The sequence below is a fragment of the Bemisia tabaci genome, chromosome 9 (assembly GCF_918797505.1).
Source record: "Bemisia tabaci chromosome 9, PGI_BMITA_v3".
Taxonomy (NCBI): domain Eukaryota; kingdom Metazoa; phylum Arthropoda; class Insecta; order Hemiptera; family Aleyrodidae; genus Bemisia; species Bemisia tabaci.
Window position 1 is genome coordinate 28124899 of NC_092801.1, and position 26772 is coordinate 28151670.

Below are 26772 nucleotides of genomic sequence, written 5' to 3' on the forward strand. Positions count from 1 at the left end.
GTGAAGACTTATTTGCACACTACTTCCCTACTCAACCAATGCCGTGGCGTGCTTGGTGGTAAATCGATAGATCTGCCATTTAAACCTATGAAAAAAGATCGATGAGCAGGTTGCTCGAAGCGAACACATTAATAATCGATTCATTACCATAGATTCCATAAGGAAGTAGCAATAAATCGATCATTCACACCTCGTCACTGTGCTCAACCCTAAATAACTAAAAATCTTTTATTGCTTTCTAAACCTTGTTAATTTTTCGTCGTATTTCAGGCGGTTTTACATTCCAGAAATATTGATAAAACTTACCACTATGAACACTTTAAAATGGATACTAAGTCGACGTTTGCCTCCTCTGGTAAGTTTCATAAAAATAAACAAAAACTCACAAGGCACATTTATTGAATTGTTCGATATTTTGGCGCGTATACGTAGTATACCGCCTTTGCGATCGTTTCGAACCCTGCTCGATACAATAACCGAGTCCCTTAGTTCCTTACCGAAAAGTGACTACCGCGAACTTCTGAGATTTTCCAAAGCGTGTAAAAAGTTTATTTATCCGTCAATAATTGTGATTTTAAGTTGTTTTTCATTCTGGGGCTCATTAGTTTATGTGCAGTGAATACCAAGAGTCTACGTTACTTGGTTTTTTTAAAAAAGCCTAAGAATGCGACACGCTGATTTAAAATATGCATATATAAGCAGAAGCAAGCGAACTGATTCGAGGATGGCTGAGCAGGTCGGCACCCTCGGAATGAGAATTTCACTGATCCGTTTTGTTTAAAACGTTGCTTTGACAGATCTCCACACCCCTGAAATGCTTTTCAAAATTTGGTTCCACTGCTCTGATAACCAGACAAAAGTCAGTATCATGTAAGTGCAATCTGTGATGAGCCTTGAGACTCATTAGACCATTTGCTAAACGTGGCTCATATAGGAATCCACTTAGCCCTATCTTCCCCACGCTCCTGATCACTGCGTCGGCGTCTCGACGAACAATAGCTAATGACGGTCGTCAAGCGAGGCCGGGATCCTCAGCCCCACGCCCAATTACTTATGCTTCATTAACCATTTCGCCGTCACGCTAGGATTCGTCCAATTTTCAAAACAAATTGTTTCGCGTGTACTTAGCAATTTTTTTCTTACTCTCCGTTAAAACACGAATTAAAAGAGATCTCATTCATAAAAATCGGCCGAATAGAAGAGAAGTTACAGTATTCGAAATCTGAAGAAATCAACAAAACATCGAATTTTCCAAACAAAATATAAAATGAAGGGGGAAAAAAAAATAAATGTATAAATTACAATTAGATAAAATTGACCTCAGAATTTGACAAGCAATTCCATCATATAACGGTAAAAAATTGGGAGTAATTAAAAAAAATTCGCCTCTTGCAAGGGGCTTCCTTGTAAGAGGCGTGAGGCTGACCTGAAGACAAAGGTCGAATAGCAACAGTACTCCACACAATACACAGTGTGCCTCAACGAGTTAAACATGTTTTATATATCCAAATCGAAAATTTTTTATATTTTTAACTACAGTGTCTCTTGAGTCGTTTAAGCCAATAAAAAAAAATCCGTCAAGATTCGGGAACGTAAAGGCGCTTTAAAAGTTTTCTGAGGCTATAATAGCTAAACCACCGGTAGTAAATCCCGTTATATGATTAAAAAGAAATTGACTCCATAGTTTAATGTCTTATTTTCTTAAATACGATTATTTTAGCACTTAAACATGTATACCACCAGTTTTAGCCATGAGGTGATTTCCTAAGAGCCGATGATATCACGAATTTCTCATAGAACCCTTCAAAAATGGCTTGCTTTTTGGGCAGCCGATTCGGCCATCGAACCGGGGTTTAAAGGGAAGCTGATAATAACACAAACCTCTGAGAAAAATTTTGAGATAGACATGGATTCTGTTCAGCATATCGATGCATAAGCATTTTCACACGTAGAATCTAATTTTCACGTCAGGGAGTGGACATATTTTGATTTTTTCGATTTTATACGGAAAATTTATGGTTTTTCAGGATTGAAATTACTTATAATTGGTTCATGAAAAATGAATGCACCCAAAATGACTATAACATTTCGACTTTCACATACGTGCACTCACTAAATTGATTGGTAAATTCAACGAGTGGGCACATCGACCTGGTATATCAAGTTTCTGCGATTTTTTACGGCAAATCGGTAGATTTTCTGGAGGTAGATTGCTTACTTTCAATTCATGCATGAATAAAGCATTAACATGGTTGAATTTCTTTGCATGGAAAGACGTTTAAAATAACAAAATCAAGACATATTTAATGTGATTGCATTTATACCGAGTCAATTCCTTTTCAAGATTATAACGGGATTTATACTACCGGTGATTTGGGTATTTTAGCCCCAAAATACCTTTAAATCGACTTTATCTTCTAGGAGTTCGACAGAATTTGTCTTTTCTTCGCTTAAATTATTCCGCAGCACTTTTCTTCAAGAATCTGATAAGATTTTGTTGGGGGCAGATTAAAAAAGTTAAATTCGTTCGAATAGCTTTCTACATTCACAATGTTTCGTCAAAGTGCGTCGTTGAAGTGTTGAATCGTATGAATTCTCTTGTTGCGCTACTTGCCTCTTTTGAAATCTCTGTAAATGAAAACTAAAGGGGTTGATATGTGCGAGTTAATGACGCGCCTTATCGACACATTGTGTTGGAGTTTACCGCTTGTTTTTCTTTGCGAGGAAAGGGAATAGTATTCTGCCCTGAAAACATTTAGACTGCTAGTTTGGAATGGCCTCCTTGATAGCTTTCCTGAGACGCTGAAAAAAACCTCACTCTGACCATGACATGCAGATTGTGAAGTTAGGAGTGTATTTCAGGCGTTTCTGAAGCGCTTATTGTAATTTTTGAGCCATTTTTATGAGAATTAACTTTTCTTTTCGCTCTAGCTGAGGAAATGCCCATTGCGCTTCTAACTCAACTTTTTTAGAAATATGACGTGGTTCCCTCTTGCTAAATGGGCCTGTTGCATGCGAGAGATACAGCCGCGCGAATAGTCTTTTTAGTGGTTAAATGACACGAAAATTACGATGGTCACATTAAAAAAGTCTGAAATACACTCCTTACTGCGCAATTTGCGTTGTTAGGAACGCGCTTTTTCAAATTTGCCGCGTCTGGGGGCAGTTTTCTAATCACCGGAAACGAGCAAACGGCGGGCTCGGTGATTTCCGGAAGATGCCGAGTCGTTGTTGTTGTTGTTATTTTTTCCTTCAGTTTGTTTACAAACCCAACGTGATCTCCTACAGTGGTCCATATCCGCTTTATGCGGTAACCAAATCGATCAACTTTTAAATATCCAACGCAATCCTTCTACATTTCATTTCACGATGTCACGAGCTCCGATTTTTAGGTTATGTTGTCAGTTTCAGTTGACCGGAAATAGCCGCGAGTTGCCGTTAATTGTTTCCGTTAGAAAACTGCCCCCAGACGCGGGAAATTTGAAAAAGCGCGTTCCTAACAACACAAATTGCGCAGTAAGGAGTGTATTTCAGACTTTTTTAATGTGACCATCGTAATTTTCGTGTCATTTAACCTCTAAAAAGTCTATTCGCACGGCTGTATCTCTCGCATGCAACAGGCCCATTTTGTCCATTTTATATTCAGAATTTGCTAAAATAGCTTTCTCGAGAGGCTGTTTCAAAATTTTCAAGAAAGATACCCTTTCGCCACTGAGGGTCTCCTCCAGACTACCCACTCATGCGCCACCATACACGTTCAAACCCTCTTGGAACCTACAAGCACGAGAGGTTAGAACCGCCCATAACCAAAGGTACCACCAAAGTAATGACTAACTTATATTTTCACGTTTCCTCAGGAGCAGAGTGGCGTTTCCGACGCAATATCACGAATCCAAGCTTTCGTACCAACGTCTTGATGCTTTTTGATGATAATATTTACCACCATTCCAAGGTCTTTGTCGATCAACTAGGACAGCATGCAGGCGGTGGTGAGGTCGACATATTTGTCCCCGTCCATCTGTGCTATATAGATATGACCATCGGTAAGCACATAATACCCTTAAAATCTGATAGTTTGCTTAATCTTCGTCGACAATAAGACATGATAGGGTGAAGTGTAATTCACCGATACAATTATGAGACCGCCCACTAAATAAAGAGCCGCATATTTCTTAAAAACTCAAAATTAAGATGACTCTGCATGATCAGCCACAAAGTAAATCTGTCACCAATGTTTGTTTAACACGGGAAAAAACTAAATTATTTCAGAGACGACTTTTAAACGTCTGAGAGGAGATAAGTTGGAGTAACAAACATGCGGTTTTATACATTACACCTATATTATGATGATTTTTCGGTCATCTTACAAACACATTAAAAATGTGAAAACATCATTAAAAGGCTTGAAAGTTTCATGGGTAATTTCAATAACTTTAATGACAATTTTCAGAAAGTTTTATAATCATGATGAAATTGTTGAAATATTTATAAAATATTTTAAAACCCCAATAAAATTTAATGCTGAGTTCTGAGACTTTCCGTACCTTTTATTTCAGAAAACATGTGTGGAATTCAGTTAGGCGGTCAAGAGAATCGTTTAACCCGACTTTCCACTGCTATGTCAGGGTAAGTTGAACATTTTCAATGAAGGTCTTCGGAGATCTGTCAACTGTTTAGCCTTCGGTAAAGCTTTAGTGCTTTTCAGTTACTACTTATTTTCTACTGCCAGGAAACCTTTTTCAAAAATCACCGTTCGTGCTATGATAAATGATTTTTTTGAAATTATGCATATTTTATCATATGATAGTATCAATGTTACCTATTTCAAAAAAAACTATCGGTGAAATGGCTGCGAATACCTGGTGGTGGTGAATACCTCATCACGAAACCTTGATCGGGAGCATGAAGCGTTAATCAGTTTATTTTCATTCATTCATAATTCTAGGTTCCAGATAGTGAATGTATAAGTTTCTTAAGATTGCGCTTGATACATGAAAAAAATTCTTGCTTTTACCTTACAGAGTTGCCGAGATCATTGTTGAAAGAACATTTTCTATACTACTCTGGACAGATTTTGTCTACTCGCTCACAGGAAAGATGAAATTATTAAACCAATTAGTAGACGAAAATCAAAGCGTCCCTCGTATGGTAAGATTATCCCTCGTTTTTCATGCTGAAAAATAATAATGTTTTAACGATATGCAAGGGGGCTAAGCCCCTTGACCGCTTCTCGGTTTAACCTCTGGAGCGCTCCGCGCCCCAGGCGCTATGCATTGCGTGTTATTCTTATGTTTTCACATTATAAAGTATAGAGGGCTATGCCCCTGGCAGATACGCGCCCCAACCCCCATAGGACGCGGACGCTCCGCGTTCTCTTAGGCCCGCGTCGACAAGAGAACGACCAAAGAAAATGAAAAGATTTTCATACCCGACTCTCTCTCTCCATGCAAAGATAGGGAGCAAATACATTGACAGGGCTGCCACTTTATTTAGGGACTTTAAAACTGAAAACACGGCAACACTGCTAATGTATTTGCTCCCTATCTTTGCATATGGAGAGTTTGTCTTGATGTAGAGGTGGACTCTCTGGATAGCGTGGGATATCCCCTCCATTTTGGCCTCAATTTGAGAGCTTTTTTTGAGCTTGGGAGTTGATTTCAGAGAAAACCAGAGGCACCATCGTGTTTCTCGCGAACTTTTACATAAGAATCAGTAGTCAAATCGCAAATTCCTCACGCATGCAACATCTCCATTTTCTAAAGATGAGTGCTCTTTATTCAGATTTTGAAAATATGACCCAGGTTTTTTATATTGCGTGGTGAAGTTGCGAAGTCTCCCATTTGAACAGTGTAAATTTTTATTATTTCTCATAGTTCATTTGAGCGTTTTACTTGGCCGATTTCCATGATTTTTGCGGTTATCGACAGGTGGTTGTCCCTAGATGAGCCCGCCCAAATCAGATTTTGAAAAATGGACCCAGGTTTTTTTACAATCACATTATAAATGTGGAAAAAAGGAATCTCGAGGTGAGAACGTGTCAGGAATGAACGTGTCCGAGAGTTAATGGGCGTTGAGGGGACACTTGTGCACGGTATCATGACCAAGCAATTGGTATAGTATGGGCATTTGCAAAGAATGGCTGATACCAGGTTGCCGAAGAAGGTGTTGGAGTGGGTCCCCTCCAGGTAGGCGACGGAGAGGGTGTCCAGCCAAACGGTGGATAGAGGGAATCCGTGAAGAGATGAATAGATGCCAGCTTCAGGGGGATCTCTATTATAACGGATTCCTGTGGCAGGTAGGCGTCGCAGAGTGCCCTAGCGGCGTAAAAGCGGCTTACACATGCATGCATATATTACGAAAGTGGGCAAATTTACAGAGTCTGATACCAGGTTGCCAAAGAAGGTGTTGGAGTGGGTTTGCAGGCGACAGAAAGGGCATCTAGCTAAACGGTGGGTAGAGGGCATCCCTCAAGAGATGGAGAGATGACAAGACCGCTTCCGGAGGATCTCTACCATGACAGATTCCTGAGGCGGGTAGGCGTTGCAGAGCGCCCTAACGCGCCGTAAAAGCGACCTATGCTTACACATGCTTTTGAATTTTCGAAAAATTAGTGGGGGAAAAGCTACTTAGAGACCTCACTTAAGTTTGACTCTTATCTATTAGCAAATAGTTCCTTTTGATATCCAAAAAAATTGATTTTAATCAAAAACAAGTTGGATTTTGCAATCGCTAGCGATAGCAATATTCGTCATGGGAACGTTAGCTTCTGGGATATGAAAATGTTAAGGTACAGTTCGTTTGTAGTATCTTCTGAACTGAAGGGGCTATGTAATTTTGTGTTGACATCTCTTTTTTAACATTTTTAATTATTTTCTTTGCATACAAGAAAGCTGTTATGTACCAATTATTTATTTTCGTTGGATTATATATGGTTTTCGGAAGTTACCGCATTTAAGTTTCAGGTTCGCTTTTTCGGCGTAAAGTATACATAAGGTGTCCCAAAAGCACCGGGACTTGTTCTGTAACTTCGAAAGTAAGATAGATACAGACACGATCTTGATCTCATTTAAAGATCAACTCAATACCTATCGATTAAAACCAAGATCAGCTCAATCAGATAAAAATTGACCGAGTTATGGCAATTTGAAACCAGCGAGGAAAGTTTACGCCTACGGTTTTTAAGGAAGATTCTTCATCGCCGTAAATCGAAAAGTCGACCGATAAAGTGATGCTTATTGTGTTTATTTATTTTCGAGGTGTCATTTTTCAACATTTTGTACCATCAAACAAAACAGTTGAAAGTGCGTATTATTGCAAAGTACTAAAGGAGTTGAGAATGCACATTTCCCGGAAACGGTCGGACTTGAAAGCTTCGTGGATACTCCATCAAGACAATGCGCGGCCTCACACATCGAGCTTAACACGGGAATTTATGAGTAAAAATGGAGTTGAAACAATCCCTCATCCCCCTTATAGCCCTGACTTGGCTCCATGTGATTTTTGGATGTTTCCTACGCTTAAAAAGGAGCTTCGCGGACGAAGATTCGTATCGAAGACCGAAATCCAGAATGCAATTCAAAACTTCTGCAACTCCATCCCAGAGGAAGAATTCAGGAAAACAATGTTGGATAAGTGGCAAGAGCGCATGAAAAAGTGCATCCGGTTTGATGGACGGTACTTTGAAAAGCAAAAGGAAGTTATGGAAGATTCGGAGGAAAGTGGATACGAATACCTATTAACTTTTTGAATCCTGGTAAGCGAAAAATCTTCCTAAAAACCGTAGGGGTAAACTTTCCTCACTAATTCAAATTATCATAACTCGGTCAATTTTTATTCGATTGAGCTGATCTTGGTTTTAATCGATAGGTATTGAGTTGATCTTTAAAATGAGACCAAAATCATGTCTGTATCTATCTTACTTTTGAAGTTACAGAACCAGTCCCGGTACTTTTGGGACACCCTACGTATGATATTTTTACTCTACACATATGCCCGAATACGCATCATAAGGGACCTATGTGCTTCCTAAGTTGCCAAGTATTAATTATTGCTTGATGATTGGTCTAAAACATTCAATACAACCAGTAAAAATTAACTGAACCCCCGCTCGCACAATAAGGGATTTCATCAAAACGCTGGTACGGTGTCGTTGACAACTGAGCTATCTCCGATCGCGTGGTCCAGAGGAGAAAACAAGCAGGAAGCTCCAACGCATTCGCGTCGGAAAGCGGCTCTGGCGACGGTAGGTAGTTGTTACGCGTTTACGGTTTCCTTGGTAACCTTTGTTTGCTATCAGCTGATGTCGAGTAGTATGACTAGGAAGCTCCAACCACGGCATTCTTCGAAAAAAGCGCGAAAACTTATAGATTTGAATTTTCAAATTTTAAACGTAAAGTACATTTTTTCCAGTGCGAGATTAAAGCACAGACCCGTTTTGAATTATTGACAGTATCACCATGATTCCAAAAATACACTACACAACAAAGCATTCGCTCACAGGAAAAAGATATCAATTAAAATAAAATCAGTCCCCCCCTAAACAGCAGAAAATGGCGCCGATTCCCATCAACCAACACGCGGTCTCTCCAATGTAACATGGTCCGTTGATACTCCCCAGCTGGGACCGTCCGGAATAGCAGCTCTACTGCAAGCACCAGAGCCGCTAAAAGAACTGTTAAGTGATCTCGGACGCTGAGCGGGGCTTCACAAAAGAAGACCTTGAGGTTTCGGCGGTGCGGTGATATGAGACAACGGATGAAGCGCATTTCTCTGTGAGACATTGTTTGCCTATGCTTTCATGTGTCACAAGGTTCATCTCAGCATGCATTTGCTATCGCGGCAGTAAACTGAGGCAATATTTCTGTATTTATGGATTAAATCCATCAATCGAGTTCTGATTTTGGCTCATATATCCGTAACGGGTCCTCCAGAACAATTTTCCACCTTGTACGATGGTTATTATTTCTTTATATCTATGTTTAAAATTTGAGGTGGGATAATGGCGGCTTCTCAAGAGCAACGAGGTAGGCGATCTTTTGCACCAACGAACAGAAAACTGATGGCGAAAAATAACCAATCGGAACCTCCCAAAAAAAAGAATTTGCCCAAAATCGGAACTTCGTGGTTCTGCGCAGATTTACCAGTCAGACACGACATCTCAAGGTGGAAAAAAACTCGCTGAAAGCGAATTTTAGAAATCAACACAACTTGACGTAGCGACATGATTGGCTAAAAAATACAACGGTTTTTGATACATCGGAAAATCAACCAAAAATCGAAGACTGAGCGAAACGCTCAAGGTCGCAGAGGCATAGGGAATCACATAGCAATAGCAACGGAACGATTGTAAAGATAGGGAACTCCGTTCCCATGCCAATATATAGCGGAATAGGTGTAATGTTTTAATCCTATTTTAAGTCGAGACAGATTCAAATTCTGTGGTTTCTTGATGCTGCCACTGTATTTTTCTTCTTTTTGTTTGGTGTCGTGTGATGATTTTGGCAGTCATGACAAACTATTGGCATGGGAACGGAGTTCCCCTGTCTGTACAATCGTTCTGTTGCTATCGCTATGGGATTCCCTATGCCTCTGCGACCTTGAGCGTTTCGCCCAGTCTTCGATTTTTCGTTGATTTTCCGATGTATCAAAAACCGTTGTATTTTTTAGCCAATCGTGTCGCTACGTCAAGTTGTGTTGATTTCTAAAATTCGCTTTCAGCGAGTTTTTTTCCACCTTGAGATGTCGTGTCTGACTGGTAAATCTGCGCAGAACCACGAAGTTCCGATTTTGGGCAAATTCTTTTTTTTGGGAGGTTCCGATTGGTTATTTTTCGCCATCAGTTTTCTGTTCGTTGGTGCAAAAGATCGCCTACCTCGTTGCTCTTGAGAAGCCGCCATTATCCCACCTCAAATTTTAAACATAGATATAAAGAAATAATAACCAGTGTACAATGCGGAAAATTGCTCTGGAGGACTCGTTACGGACAAATAAGTCAAAATCAGACCTCGATTGATTGATTAAATTCATGGATATGCAAATATTGCCTTAGTTCAACTGCCGCGATCGCGAATGCATGCTGGGATGAACCTCGAGACACATTAAAACAGTGCGAACCATGGCTCCTACAGTAATGCGCTTAGCTCATTTCTGTCATATCCTAGAAACAGAAGCTACGAAGCGTCTCACGGGCAAATTTTCTGATAAGTCCCGCCCATCGTCCGAGCCTTTTAGATGCTATTTTTTCGTCGGCTGACACGGGTCCTTGATAGCCTAGTCGACGAGGCCGCTCCATAGTTTTGGTAAGGTGCGGGCAATAGGCGATCGGGAGTTCGATACCCGACGATAGCAGTTAGTTTTTAATGGTTGTATTGAATGTTTTAGACTAATCATCAAATAATAAATAATACTAGATGATAAATGTACGAACATTTTCTCGTGAGTTAATACGTTAAACAAAAATACTGGAATATGCCTCCTTCTTATAATCAGCCACATGTGTTCACCCAAATTAATGACGTTATTTTCTTTTTTCAATAAAGTTAATTTGCATTCAACGTTCGTAAGTTAAGCAAAAAGTACCTATTGATACAAATAGAAAGACATGAAAATAGTATGTCTAACATTTCAGTTGTTTTTTTTTTTTATTTATTTATTTTTTGTTTTTTTGTTTTTTCAATAAAACAAATTGACTTGGACTAGAATCATTGTATCTCTGAAGACAAAAGCTAAGTTTTTTGATACAGAAGCACTAATATATTCATCCTTCATATAATCAGGGAGATGTTGACCCAAATATTGATGTATATTTTCTCTGTTCGCCCAAATTAATGATGGTATTTTCTTGTTTCGATAAAATTAATTTACATTCCACGTTCTTAAAGCAATATTTTCTCCAAAATTCAGCGAAAAATAACAGTTTATACCTACGCAAAAAATAAATAAATAAATAAATAAATAAATAAATAAAGCAATGACATGAAAGTAGTATAGTCGACATCCAATATTTCAGTTACATCTATTTGAATGAAAAAATGGCAACTTAGGAAGCACTTAGGTCACTTATGATGCGTATTCGGGCATATGAGTAGAGTAAAATTATCATACTTTACGCCGAAAAATCGAAACTAAAAGTTAAATGCGTTAACTTCCGGAAACCATATATAATCCAACGAAAATAAATAATTGGTGAATAACAGCTTTCTTGTACGCAAAGAAAAAAATTAAAAATGTTAAAAAAGAGATGTCGACACAAAATTACATAGCCCCTTCAATTCAGAAGATACTACAAACGAAGTGTACCTTAAAATTTTCATATCCCAGAAGCAAAAGTTCCCATGACGAATATTGCTATCGCTAGCGATTGCAAAAACCAACTTGTTTCGGCTTTATTTCAGATTGTGGAGCAAAGAATCAAGGAGAGAAAAACGGCTGGAGGAAAAAAGCAACATTCCGGTAAGGACTAAACGATAGGCGGGTATAATAAAGTTCTTTGACTGATTTGAATTGGAAAATAAGTGATGAAAGGAAAGACGAGAGGGTAAACTTAAATTGGATAACCTCTATCATTACCACCTATCAGCTCTTTAACCTTCTGAATTTTTATATATTTTGTCACAGTTCGTTTTACCGTTTGTTACAGCCGATTTCCAAGAATTTTGTGGATGTCGTCAAATGAAATGATTTTTCGACAAGACCGCTCTATTCAGATTTTGTAGACACATGGCCCAGATTTTTGTATATTACTCTATATAAAGCTGCTGTTCCCACTCACTATGCCCCCCCTAGATAAAAATTGGCCGAAGCGATTTCCTTTAAAATTGGTACACGCTCAGCCATTGTAATGAGGAGTTGATTAAAATTATTCCCACTCAAATCCGCTGCTTAGGACGCCCGCAAGAGCGAAAAGTTGTTTCTCCATATAGTATTACATTGGAGATACGCGGTTGTTAACGCGCATCGCGCCGAACAGGTTCAATCCTGTTGCGTGACGTCACTGCCTTATAGACGAAATATAAGGTTTTAGGCGGTATTTTTCAACGGATTTTTGAGGAAATTGGTTAGCGGGGGTATTTTTCAACGGGGATCTCGAATTTTTGGTCGGATTTTCAAAATCTCAAAATCCAAGATGGCGGCCGTGGCCTATAATGCTAAGTCGGCTCCTGTTCGATCGATTTTCGTGAAACTCGGTATCCGGGGGTACTTTTCGACGGGAAACTCGAATTTTTGGTTAGATTTTCAAAATTTCAAAATCCAAGATGGCGGCCGTGGCCTAAAATGCTGAGTCGGCTCCTGTTCGATCGATTTTCGTGAAACTCGGTATCCGAGGGTACTTTTCGACGAGGATCTCGAATTTTTGGTCGGATTTTCAAAATCTCAAAATCCAAGATGGCGGACGTGGCCTAAAATGCTAAGTCGGCTCCTGTTCGATCGATTTTCGTGAAACTTGGTATCCGGGGGTACTTTTCGACGGGGATCTCGAATTTTTGGTCGGATTTTCAAAATCTCAAAATCCAAGATGGCGGACGTGGCCTAAAATGCTAAGTCGGCTCCTGTTCGATCGATTTTCGTGAAACTCGGTATCCGGGGGTACTTTTCGACGGGAAACTCGAATTTTTGGTTAGATTTTCAAAATTTCAAAATCCAAGATGGCGGCCGTGGCTTAAAATGCTAAGTCGGCTCCTGTTCGATCGATTTTCGTGAGACTCGGTATCCGGGGGTATATTTCGACGGGAAACTAGAATGTTTGGTCAGATTTTCAAAATTCAAAAATTCAAGATGGCGGCCGTGGTCTAAAATGCTACATCGCTTCCTGATATCGATCGATTTTTGTGAAACTCGGTATTGGGAGGTGTATTTCGACGGGAAATTAGAATTTTAGGTCCGATTTTCAAAATTCAAAAATCAAAAATGGCGATCGTGGTCTAAGTTGTTATCTTGGCTTCCGATCCATCGATTTTTGTGAAACTCGGTATTAGGAGGTGTATTTCGACGGGAAATCAGAATTTTAGGTACGATTTTCAAAATTCAAAAATCAAAAATGGCGATCGTGGTCTAAGTTGTTATCTTGGCTTCCGATCCATCGATTTTTGTGAAATTCGGCATTAGGAGGTGTATTTTGACGGAAAACTCGCATTTTTGGTCATATTTTCAACATTTCCAAATCCAAGATGGCGGCCCCGCACGAAAACGCGGTCCGGACTCCTAGAACATCAATTTCTGTAAAACTTGGTGAAAAAGAAGATTAAGACATAGATGTTGTCTCCTCATCAATGTTACAAACTGTGCGGGGCGGTGGCGGCTCGCGGAGCGAGTCGCAAGTTCGTCGCGAAGCGTAGAACTGGGGTCCAGGGGCACTCCCCGGCTAGACGTGTCAGCTCGCAAAGCGAGCTAATTACGACTAGTTACGTGATAAAGTTAAAAAATCTTCCACATGAACAATGGAAATGTTCAGTTTTTGTCACAGTTTGTTCTGAAGATCCAGCGGGCCGATTTTCATGATTTTTGATGCGATCTATAGAAAAAAGTTGCAAACTATTTAGATTAACTAATTGAGGCCTTCAAAGCAAGCCTTATATGGTGCGGAGCATTCTATAGGAGTTTGGCCGCGTTGAGGCCGGAGTGGCATACCTCCAAGTTTTATTTACTACATACTTTAGAAAAGAGGACATTTTTTTAACGTATTAGTATGCCACCTATTTAATTAAAATGTAATGTTGTAAAATCAATGCTTTAACCTCGAAAAAAACGAAGGATTGAATTCCATTTTTTTCAATACTCTGAAAAAATTTCGTGAAAGCATCAGTTATCTTTCTTTTGAACAAATACGATAAATAATTAACATTCTTGACACTAATTTCACCGATGATATGAATTTTTCATTAATACAATTATAACTTATTTCAGGGAGTCCAAAAATATATCTTGATAGGTTGCTGGATGGTTTTGATGCAGGCGGCTTGACGAAGGATCAAATTGTTGCAGACGTCTTAGATTTGTTTTTTGCAGTGAGTATTCTGGCACAAACAGCATGAAGAATCGATAGAATAAGCGTACTCGGTTTTATTTAATAGTGTAGGGGCATCGGAAAAAGGTTTTTCCGGACATTTCCATTGAAAAGTTTTTAATGTAATTATGAACTCATTTTAAACACATGCAGGCAATTGAACTAATACATCTAAATGTATCGACCAAACATATCAGAAAAACATGATAAAAATTTTTACTTTTTAATGTCAACAATTCAATTTTTATACACGTTTCTTGGTGATGGGCATTTTTTTTTAAATTTATGTATCTGATTTATTTAAGTGGCCCACAATAATACGATTGTCGCACGGGGAATAACTATTATTGCTGAATTTTGATTGTTAACGTTTCTAAACTAAGGTAAGTTATTTACAGATAAGTAATTTTAGTTAAATGTAGGTATCAACTGGACGTATTTCTATCAAACGGAACCATGTGCATTAAGATATGAGTCCTGAGACCCATAAGAATACATGCATAATAGGTCTCACGTCATAATGCACATAGTTCCGTTTGATAGAAATACGTCCAATTATCAACACCAGTGGTGAGGCGTGAAGGATCGATTATTATCGATATTTCCCCATTTGAAGCTATGGTAAGGAATGGATTCTAAGGTGCTCATTGCGGACACCCTGTTTATCGATCCATTTTCGTAGGTTCAAATGGCAGATGAATCGGAACATCGCAAAGCTCGCCACGCCACTGATCGAAATCCACAATTATTATTTTCCAGAGACAGCAAGCATTTTCATTACAGGACTTTGCTCAATAAAGTTCATACTGCATCGAGAAGGTGCCGTGAGACACCATGAACATTTTTATCGGCTACCATTGCTTTCAATCTTAGTCGCAGAAGTACCCTAAACAAAATTGCTCTCGTTTTAGCCAAAAATGAACGAACCGCAAACCGCACTCAGCATACTATGCATATAGTCCCAAAATATGTCTGGATTATTTCTACAGGGTGATCCAAAAGTCCCTTCCACCCCCTCTAACTTTTTACCTAATTGAGGTAAAGATTTGAAACTTGGGGGATATTCCTAGGTCAAAGGGAGCTACTTTTTGGCCCCCCTAAAATTTTCAGGGGGGCCCCCCTTGGGGGGGCAACGGCCCCCAACTTTTAATTTTCAAATGGGAAGACCCCCTTTGTGATAGCTCGTTCGAAAGAGCATAAAAAAAGAAAACTTTTCGCGCAAACCCGAAGTCAATATCTCAAACCGTTTCAAAATGGCGGCCGGTTAAAGTTCAAAATGGCCGAAAATTCACACCGGTTATTTGTCTATGGATTTGCGCGAAAATCGGTATGTAGGGGTATTTTGACACGAGAAAAACGAATTTGACGTTAGATTTTCAAAAAAACCGAAATTTCCAAAATGGCCGCCGGTTAAAGTTCAAAATGACAAAAAATTGATTTTTTTAGAAATCTAAGTTCAAATTTGTTTATCTTATGCCAAAATACTCTCAAATTCCAAGTTTTAGGCAAATCCATCAGCAAAAAACCGAGGTGACAATTTTCGGCCATTTTAAACTTTAACCGGCGGCCATTTTGGAAATTTCGGTTTTTTTGAAAATCTAACGTCAAATTCGTTTTTCTCGTGTCAAAATACCCCTACATACCGATTTTCGCGCAAATCCATCGACAAATAACCGGTGTGAATTTTCGGTCATTTTGAACTTTAACCGGCCGCCATTTTGAAACGGTTTGAGATATTGACTTCGGGTTTGCGCGAAAAGTTTTCTTTTTTTATGCTCTTTCGAACGAGCTATCACAAAGGGGGTCTTCCCATTTGAAAATTAAAAGTTGGGGGCCGTTGCCCCCCCAAGGGGGGCCCCCCTGAAAATTTTAGGGGGGCCAAAAAGTAGCTCCCTTTGACCTAGGAATATCCCCCAAGTTTCAAATCTTTACCTCAATTAGGTAAAAAGTTAGAGGGGGTGGAAGGGACTTTTGGATCACCCTGTATACGTGTGAAAGGTGGATCTAAAACTTTCCAATGACCAACCTAGCAGCTAGAGCTATGATTGGAATTGTAGGACATACCTGCGGGCTGATTGTTGAAATTGGTGGATAAATAAGATACGAGGGATACGGAGGGATCCCGTTGGTAGAAGGGGGTTGCAAAGGACAAATGAGGTAGATACTAGTCTGACTAACGACAACCCACGAGAGAACCTAAGTTAGTACATCATTATCTCCCTTAGTCTGTGGGAACCATCCATTTCTACCTAGGATCGCTCCGTACTACAACCTGTGTCTTCTTTGTCTATCACTTTATCTATAAATTTCAACAATCAGCCCGCAGACAAGTCTAAAACAGAAATAAACTGCACACGTAATCGCTTCTCTGGCGTAAAGGCGTGTCTCTGTTGCCGTGTGAGCCTTGAAAAGAATGGAGTTATATGGAGAACAGGTCTCACCTGGGAACCCAGATACGCCCTTACGTCAGCGAAGCGACGATGTTTCAGCCTCCAAAGCCTGCGCAGACAACGACTCACATACATGAAGTTCGGTAATCAAATTCTAAACGAGTTATTAACACGTATTTTTACTTAGATCAAAGAAAAGTTAGATTACACAAATGAAGTAGTTCGTATTATTGTCATTCAACCAATGTTTATTGTAAACATATATCGTGCTCAGGAGTTGATTTCCATACAATCCATAATACATAGTGTCATTCACTTCCCGCGTGTTCGGTAGAGAAAACATGCTGTGCAGTGCTTTCATGTTACCTCGTCTAAGGGCCAACCAAAGAGAAACTCCGAAACTTTCTCAAAATTTTTTGATGAGTACAATTTCAAAATTGTGACACGAAGATGTTCTCTTTACACTCTCTCAATATTTTATTGTATTTTGTTCTGTCGTTTAAAAATGAATTTGTGTTTTGATTTTTTAATAAAGGGCACTATCACCGCAGCAATTACAACTTCTTGGGTTTTTAAGTACCTTGCGCTGTATCCTGATACTCAAGAGAGAGCTTATCAAGAAATCAAGGAAACTTGTGTGGATGGAGAAGTGAAGCTGAATGATGTCTCCAAACTTACTTACATAGAGATGATCATCAAAGAGACTCTAAGACATGTTGGAACCCCTCTTACAAGCCGAAACCTCACGGAAGACGTCAAAGTTCGCGGTAAACAATTTTGAATAAATATACTCGTAAATATACAGGGTGTCCCAGAGTTGAACGGCTACACTGCAGGAGTGTGTGCCGTAGGCCAAAATAACACTTTTCCTGGATAAGTATTGCATAAGTGGCCACTGTTGAATTGACGGCCCCTTTCCTATAATTTTGGGTGATTCATCGTTTTTCCCGAATTTTGGCCATGACTATGGATCAAACCTCATTAAGAATAACTACTTCCTAGCATATGTTCGGCATACGCCATTTCCTTTACACAGCTAAACGAAGTAACCTATTTTTATCAGTACAAACTAAGTTAAACCTCTTTGAACTTGACGAGTTTTCTGACTCTCTTTCAAATGGGCAATTCCCTTGGGGCAGAATTTATCAACCTCTCTTTGCCTTTGGTTTGTAGGCAATATGACTATACCAGCAGGAACGAACGTTGTCATGTGCTTTCATGAGCTCCACCACGATTCACAGTACTGGCAAAGGCCCGGGGAGTTTTATCCAGAACATTTTTCACCCGCCAATGAGAGACGCAGACCTAAAGGCGCATTCAATGCATTTTTGAGTGGACCCAGAATCTGTCCAGGTATTTTATTTTTGAGCACAAGCCACTCATTATTTTTGATCCATGCATGTCTGGTGTGGTGTGTTTCTTTTGTCCCGTCAAAAGTTTTCTATGCAAAGGCTATTAGCTGAAAAACTGATGTATATTATCTTTTAAGCGCACCTTTTTCATTAGCAGCGAACTTCCATTCACAGATAATTGTGAGAAACTCTTGACCTACCTTGTTATGGGGACGGCATCAACTTAATCATCAGCCCGGAAGGGCAACCCGAATTAGCCTAACCATATTTCATGTTGTTTACTTGTACTCATTTCAACGAAAAATGTCAATCCTTACTGAATTTTTGAAAAGCTGATGCATAAGTTGAGAGTTTAAAGGGCTAAAAATAGATAGGTTCTTTTGCAAATCATGTCAATCAAATGGACGTATTTCTATCAAACGGACCTAAGCGCCATAGGGTGAGGAAGGTAGAGGGGGGCTTGGATTGGCGGCGGAATCGGGCATCCGGCTTATTCCGTCCTATACTCACAATGCTTTTCCATGGCGCCTGGGTCCGTCTGACAGAACGCGCTATCCGGCATTCTAAATTCCTCAAAAGTAACTCAAATTGCCGCTTAGTTCCATTTGATAGAATTACGTCCAAATGTCAATCCCTATTGAATTTTTGAAAAACTAACATAAATTGCTAGTTAATAGGGCTCAAAATAGGTAGGTTCTTTTTCAAATCTCCTAATATAAATACACTAATTTTTCATTAATGCGCACAAGTCTCTCTCATGTTTTATTATTTGAACATGATACTTTACAGCATTTGCTTTTTTATCGGCATCAACATGATGCTCATTGGTCTTTTTTAGGAAACAAGTATGCAATGCGGGCAATGGTATTCCTCATCGCAAGCACTTTGCTGAGGTACAAGTTCTCAACTGACGAAAAGCCGCCAAAAGATCTGAGAGAGATGGAGTATCGTTACGTTTTCATGCTTTATCCTCTTTCTGGATTCCGAGTAAAAATACGGCAAAGGTGATAAAAGTATGCTTTCTTCCTCACAAAATAAGCTTTATTCATAGACATTAGGAAGGAACTTAATTTGTTCTTTGCGCGAGTAAGCGTAGCATGATCAAACATGACCTATAATAATAATCGATCCAGTTCTCAAAAATGAATTGCGTTTAGTGAAGAAGAAGCAAGCCAAATCAAGTAAGAGCCGAAAGAGACAAAGGTCATAAGTTTCATTCCCTTGTAAAACTTATAAATAAATGATTTGACTCCTCTTTCTAAATTCAATTCAATATTTCCTCAACTTATTCGATTTTGTTCTTAAGAAATTGTCCAGCTAGATGAGCTTTCAAAACTTAAGAGTGCCTCATACAATTGGCGCTTAGTTCCGTTTGGCAGAATGTTAAATCCCACTTTTCCACTTACCCATCACGAAAAAATATCGCAATCCCAAGCCCAACGATACTTCTAGCTGATTTTGGCGCTTGTTTTTGTTAAGTTTTTGATCAACACTGTTTTTAGCTATTTTCAAAATATACTTTTTTATTTTGAATAATTTTGCTTACCTCATTCTATTAGCTCGGGGGAAAAATGAAGTTCCCTCCAAAGGCTCCTCAGATCTGCTGAAAGTGAATAGAAACCTAGAGGAAACTGAACCAACTTCAACAAAAACGCAAAAATTCACGTTATGGAAAAAAATTCGCAAAATAAATTAAGTAATTTTGGATTCAACACGTCGTAAATTTTCCTGTCAAAAATTCGAAGTCGAGTTAAAATATTTTGAGTATGCAAACTGTCATCCAATTTTGTCCGTAACATTCAGTCCTACTGAAAGTTTAATGAAAGTCTTCTAAAAAGATTAGCCGAAAGGGTCGTCCACGGCACCCGGACCGTAGGCAATCGTGACCGGTCACGAGTAGCGCGATGGAAGCTAATTAAAGAGAGAGACGAACATTTACTTTATTGAAATTTTGAAGAATTCATCCGCGGCACTCGGACCGCAGGCAATCGTGTCCGGACACGAGTAACGCGGATGAATTTTTAGTCCGAAAGAGAACTGTTTATTGGCAGAAGGCCGAAACTTGGCATGATATTGTTATTAGTGAAAATGATAGAGAAAAGAAGGTGAATTTAGAATAAATACTCACTTGGTAGAATGAAAAGACGTACCTGTTTAGGAAGGAAGATTACAGCGCATGAAAGAACATGTGCGGGGCGAAAGTACATACCCATAGACGCTACCATAGATTGGTAGGTGAAGCATAATTTAGATACGGCACACGGGCCAACCGGTCAAACTGGATTTGAAAAGGAATTGCGCGGACGCGTAGTTTGAGTTGAGAAAGGTTGTGAGGGAAGGCGCCGGTGAGTATTATAATTTAGGATTTATGGAGAGAAGTAATCAAAGATGAATTTTACATATTGAAACAGACAAAATAATAAAGAAAAGAATTTAAATATCTAAAGGAAAGCCGGAGGGGCGAATAAAGAGCCCGCAGCGCGATCGGGCGGGCCGCGGCGGAACTAGGCGCGCGGCGCGACATGAGATGCGGGCGGCTTGCCTAGCTGACGGAATGAAGGCTAAATATTGGTGACGCTAGCGGCGCCAACACCTACGGAGGAATATCACTTCAAACCTCCTTTTTCCTTCTAACTGTCCTTCCTCTCACGAAAAAACGTATCTCTATTTCAATGTCCGAAAAATCTCCTCGCAAATTCCATTTTTACCAGGATATTCTTGGAAATTTTCTCCTGAAAACTCCACTGATTTTTCTTTTAATGTCATGCAAAAATCAGAAAAATTAAGAACAAAAATTTCACACATGCACTCTTGTAAAAAATTCAATTTTTGGGTCAATTTCGCAACGTTGGAATGGAGTTACTTTCTTTCGTCTGTAAACAACGAAACTTGATGTGAATTGATGCGTTTTCGTTGAATGTGGTCCATCTCATCTGTAGAGCGAACAGTTTCGTGCAGTTGACCCTCCACTGCCCTCTTGGTGACAAATTGGAAGCTTTTACTTTTGGGGATTCAACAATTTTTCATGGACAATCATAAGAAAGCAACAGTCATCACCCTAATTTCGGCTGTTGACCTACCTACATAGTGGATGATGAGCTTCGAGTGACGTCATGAGCCAAAAAAGTTTCCTTAGCTTCGGCCATTTTCGGGTTGTTCGCAAAACGAAACTGCCAACACGTTGTTAAACATCAACCATGTAGGTAGTCAACAGTAGAATGCTGAAATTCCGAAAGTAAAAGCTTCCACCATTGCCAAGATGTCAGTGTAGGGTCTCCTGTCTCTGAGTTACCCAAGTGGCACAGATTGCAGTAAGTAACAATTACATTGTAACAATATTGCAATCGCAATTCCACTGAGTGTTGTGAAAGTTGCCTAGCTCCTATTTGAAGGGGCTCCGTTTATCGAAACTTATTGCAATAAAATTGAAATAAGTTGCAATTTTTCAATGCATTGCATATTGCCTATCTTTCTGACACATGGAGCTCATTTTGTTGATTGTTTAAAATCTGCATAAATCGACTAAATGATGTAAATGTATTGCAACTTAATGGTAAGAAAATTACAATTGTGTCGAAATCAAAGTGCAATTTAATGTCAATACATTTTCGTTGCACTGTGCTACTTGGGTAGCAGCACATTCTTGATTTCTTGCAAAGGATCTTCTCTTCTAGGAGACGACATATGAATCACTCTTCATAATTTCCAATTCAATTATCCCGAAAAGAGTGCTTAAATCGAACTTAGGAGGAAGGATGAAATCCCAAAGTCGGGTAAATTGATTACGATGAAAACTTACCATGCGTGTGCGCGCAAAGGAGTGCCTTTGCTCCCGATGCATGCAGCACTAAGAGAAGTACTATTATTTTCACCCACGACTCTTGAAGTTCAGCTTTTTGTTTGTCCCCGCAAAGTTGCTCGGCGGGGACTTTGCTCGTTGAAGTCGTGATTTCGACATAAAATACCTCCTGATGTGAGGAAAAACCAATTGTTCGGGAATTAGAAGTGGTGTCGTCGAGTGCTGCGTTGTCAGATTTTAGAGTCGTACGCTCGTGGGAAAAAGAAGGAAAAAACTGTTCGATACGACTTAGCTGTGGGTTCCGCTACCGAGATAAGGAAAAATGCCGGATGTTGCCTAATTGCCCTTGAAAACCATTTACTTTTGGGGGAATCTGTGAATAAATTTCCTTGGAATTTTAAGCTTCTGTGGATTAAATTTCAAAGGAATTCTCTGAAAAATCGAGAGAAAAATGTCTACAAGTTTTCTTGAAATTTTTATTTATCAGAGATTTGACAGCGCGTCTGAAGGCTCATATGACGTTCTTCCTCAGTATGTTGTAGCATACTGCACAATTTGACTACATTTTGCAATTTGGAACTATAAATTCTAGCCCGGTATAAAAATAACGTATATGTGCCATTAGTTTCCCTATGCACATACGTGTTTTCCAGAAGAGCCAGAATTTATGGTTCCAAATTGCAAAATGCGGTCCAATTTTTCTAACACTTTATCGGCACTATGAACACTTTTTTCAATACAAATTAAATTTTTTTCAAAAACCTATGGGCGGCCCGCCTGAAATGGTCATCGTGCGTAAAGAATAAAATAAGTCATTTAAGTTTAATCGGTTTTTGGAAAAAAATTAATTTGTATCGAAAAAAGTGTTTTTTCTCAGCACGGCGGTATGGGGCACATGTGTGGGTTCTTACTGAGTTTTTAACAATAAATAAGATGAGCTTTAAATTTTCATCGTAATCTCTCTTGAGGAATACTAAAACATGTATTTTTGACGAAATTAATGTGCAGTAAGTCGACTATTAATGAATTTCCTCTGCCACAAACGCAATAAAAGAGCGTTGCAGGCCTCATACTCTCTTTTACAGAAAAATTCCTCAAATATTAAGCAAAGTACTTGACCGTTGATTGCAGAAATCAAGGAAAAATTTCCTAGTTGCTCTTGCCGCATGTCGGTTAACAACGGTAAATACCTCTGCTTCAGATCGCCTTCAAAACGGCGAGTAGGCAGAAAGTCACTCACGCACTACATCAAATGACTCGTTGAGTCGTTGCATGCTGTTAGAAGAATTTAGCTATCTCACGCTTAATTTAGAGGGTGATGCATTACTTTGTTCTTTCTGTTGGTGTAAGTTACATTAGGGACAACTGTATGAGGGAGGAAAATATATGACCAACTTTTAGAGGCAATATATTTTGAGACAGCGCATTGAGACCACTGGACAAGGTTTGAATTTAAGCATACTGATAAATGTTTCTTAGCCAGAATTTCACGTAAAACACGATTCTTGCATTGAAAATTACTAAAATAAACTCCTTACTAAGATATTCACGTTTTAATTTTATATTAGTTACGGGAAATTTGAAGTGCCCGATCATAAGAAACACAATAATCTACGTGATTTAAATCGTGCAGTACAACGGTTTTGGCAGGCTTCTCAATCACAAATTGTTCATTTTCCACCATTTATTATTCACAGTGTACAAACAATTTGATTTAGTCGAGCCAAAGCGTAAAGATTGAGATTCCATATATTTGTATCGCAGAGACTGCCACGGTAACGTTTAGTTTGCGATCTTACGTTAGTAGACCATTGTGTTTTCATGAGCGGAAGGTTTGAATTCATGCGAGAAGAAACATTAAATGTCTTGATTAGGAGTCAATATCAGTCATTTCGTGGCATTAATCTTGTTCTACGAGAAATTAGTTCAGAAACATGTATCAAAATGCTTAACTTCGTACTTTTTACAATGGTCCATTGTATAAAAATAAAACATCCTTAATTGGAGTTCATAGGTTGGCTGTTCTTAAGGACCCTTAAAGCTCCATAACCGAACCTCCGAAATAATAACGGACAAGTCCGCCCTCTCCCCATACACTGCCGTGCTAAGGAAGAACATCGTATAAATATTCAAGACTTGCCAAATTTCCCTTGATAAAATATGTATTTTTGACGGCATTCATGCATATTTTTCCTTGTAAATTTCAGATATTGTAAATTAAATTGCGTACAAAATTGCCTGAAAATTTTTGGGGGAAAAATTTACAATGAAGATGATGCATGTGTGAGGAATTTGCGATTTGACTATTGATTCTTAGGTGAAAGTTCGCAAGAAACACGATGGCGCCACTGGTTTTCTCTGAAATCAACTCCCAAGCTCAAAAAAGAGCTCTCAAGTTGAGGCCAAAATGGAGGGGATATCCCACGATATCCTGAGAGTCCACCTCTAAATCAAGACAAACTCTCCATGCAAAGATAGGGAGCAAATACGAGTACATTGACAGGGCTGCCACTTTATTTGTGGACTTTAAAACTGAAAACACTGCAACTCTTCTAATGTATTTACTCCCTATCTTTGCATGTAGAGTTTGTCTTGATGTAGACGTGGACTCTGAGGGTAGCGTGGGATATCCCCTCCATTTTGACCTCAACTCGAGAGCTTTTTTTGAGCTCGGGAGGTGATTTCAGAGAAAACCAGTGGCGCCATCGTGTTTCTTGCGAACTTTCACCTAAGAATCAATAGTCAAATCGCAAATTCCTCACACATGCAACATCTCCATTGCCTGAAAATTTTGGGGGTAAAAATTCAGAATTCTTTCGGTAAATTCGGTTTTTATCGAAGGAAACTTGGCAACGTCTGAAGGCTCATACGGCATTCTTCCTCAGCACGGCAGTATAGGCACTCCGAACCAAACTCGGCATTTTTTCCGCGGGAGTTTTTCCAGCTCGGCAACGCGGCGATCCGTCGGAATTTTCCCTCGGAACTTTTCCGAACCGAGTCCTTGCGGGGCCGCGGAGGGAGGCTCGTTTTGTTCTTGTGCAAATTAAGCGGTTCAGCTCAAATCGATTGTCACCGCCATCAGCGGCTCCGCGTCCGCGCCCGCGCCGCAACACCAACTTTTATTTATAATCAACTCAAGCACTGACGCGGCGCGACCCTTTGTTCCGGGCCTCGCCTTTCAACTCTTTCGCGCCAACGCAATTCGCCTGAGTGCCGCGGGTTGCCGCGCTACCGCGGCGCCGAGCACCTTCGTTCCGGGTCCGACGACCGCGTTCATAATCGTCTGTGAAACAGCTCTGCCGTGATAGCGAAGAGAGCCGTAAGTGCAAAAATGAAGTTCTGAGAAAACGGGCTCTGACCGGAACATTTTATTAAAAGAAGCCTCCGTTCTTTGTCAAATTGCCACTAATCGTCCGGAAGACTCCTAGAAATCGTATAGATGATTAAAAATCGACCGATTTTATTTCCATTACATAAAAAGGGTATTTTTCATTTTCATGCTAGGTTATTGTTAGGCAAGACAGCCGTAAGTGCTATCTACTGCATGCTTTCGTGGTTGCGTTTTGGACACACAACAAACACATTTTCAGGTTAGAAATCGGCAGATGAGGGCGGTATTCCTCTTGAAATTACTGTTTTCATTGGCTCTCATGCACCTACGACTGTCTTGAAAAAACTATGTCATTTTTTGTGCACTTACGGCTTCAACTTACGGCAAAACGTTCAAGAGTCTGGACTCTAGATCTAAGAGACTTTTTTATTCCAAGCGGCAGGCAATAATCAGCACTGAGTCAGTCTCAATGAAAACTAAACTGATTGGTCGAGACCGACATCGGTGCCACTTGCACCGAAGTCAGTCTTTCTTGACACTGATTTTTTTATTAATATTCGAACAAAATAAGGAACGGTTCTAGACTGCCCTGCATTCGATTCGGCAACTGATTTCCGGAAAGTGGATGCTGAAGTTTCGGGTCCTCAGGCGCGGGGTATTGTTTTCCAGCTACCCCTCAAACTCGGAAGGGGGAGGGTGGACTCCCTAGCGCAGCGCAACATAGAATAAAAAGCTTCCGATTTTGCTCGGGCGGGAACAGAGAATTTAAGTTTGAGACGCACGTAAATGACGCTCGCGCCGATCCAACTTTCGGTGAATGCGGAGCCGAAAGTTGTTCCGACGAAATTTCGTAATATCGAAAACAATTGACCCGCGGGAAAGAAGTTTCAAATGACATTTCAAAATCCTCGCCACTTATGAAAGAGGGGTATCGATAAGGGCTGTTTTCGGGTCCACCCTGAATTTCTTCAGCTTGACGATTTTTTGCTCATTGAAGGTCTATTTTTTAAGGATATCATTAGGATGTTTAAATTTTTTTTTTTTGAAAACCTTTCCTTCACTCAATATTCCTGGTGCTACTGGACCTCAGTGACATGAGTATACTGAAAAAAAATCTTAAATTTGCCGGCAATAAGTATTTTTTCTTAAATTAAGAATTTTTCTGCCTAATATAAACTACTTTTTTGCTTAACCCAAGCATTATTTTATATATAACGCAATACGTTATAAACGCAAAGACGCAGACAACGCAAAATGTATAAAACTCAATAAATGCAAATACGCATGAATCGTACTATACGAAATAAAGGCAAATACACATGAGCCGCGCAATAAACGCATGAACGCAATATTGTTTGAATCGCACGCGAATACTGCAAAAACGGAGGAGATCCATTGAAATAAACTCTCCATCAACGCAACGCGGTTTTTTAATGATATTTACGCGACGGACAAAACAATTTTGGAAGGTTCAGCGGGGGTTCGAACCGTGGACCTTGCAAAATTTTCTTCGAGACAAGAATTTAGAAGTTTAAAAGAATAGCCGTTGATAAGTTTTCCGTTTAAAAAATAAAGTATAACAGAAAGTCTGCGACGTTGCAACCTGATTGCTAACGTACACCGTCGATATTGTCCCTGGGTGGCTCAAAACTTTGGTCATCAGCAACCACTAGGAAAATCTTAGCGTTGACCTCCGATCTTAAATTTCACACCACAGGAATTATATCAATGCGATGTCTCTAAAAATATTGCCTCTAAAAGTTGGTCATATATTTTCTTCCTTCTCAAGTTGTCTTTAATGTGACTGACATCAACAGGAAGAACAACGAAATGCATCAGCCTCTAAATCGTGAGTTTGCTATATTCTTCAAACAGCATGCAACGAGCCATGATGTAGC

The 26772-nt window shown here is 39.6% G+C and overlaps 1 protein-coding gene across 1 annotated transcript; it reads left to right on the top strand.

Annotated features, from left to right (window-relative positions):
- Positions 1–324: 324 nt before the first annotated feature.
- On the top strand, positions 325–19274 carry LOC109041734 (cytochrome P450 4F8). Its single transcript, XM_072304478.1, has 6 exons — positions 325–355; positions 3858–4043; positions 13903–14003; positions 16928–17159; positions 17566–17745; positions 18583–19274. Exons 1-6 carry the CDS (start codon positions 325–327, stop codon positions 18750–18752), a joined length of 900 nt encoding a protein of 299 aa, XP_072160579.1. The 3' UTR covers positions 18753–19274.
- The last annotated feature ends 7498 nt before the right edge of the window (positions 19275–26772 follow it).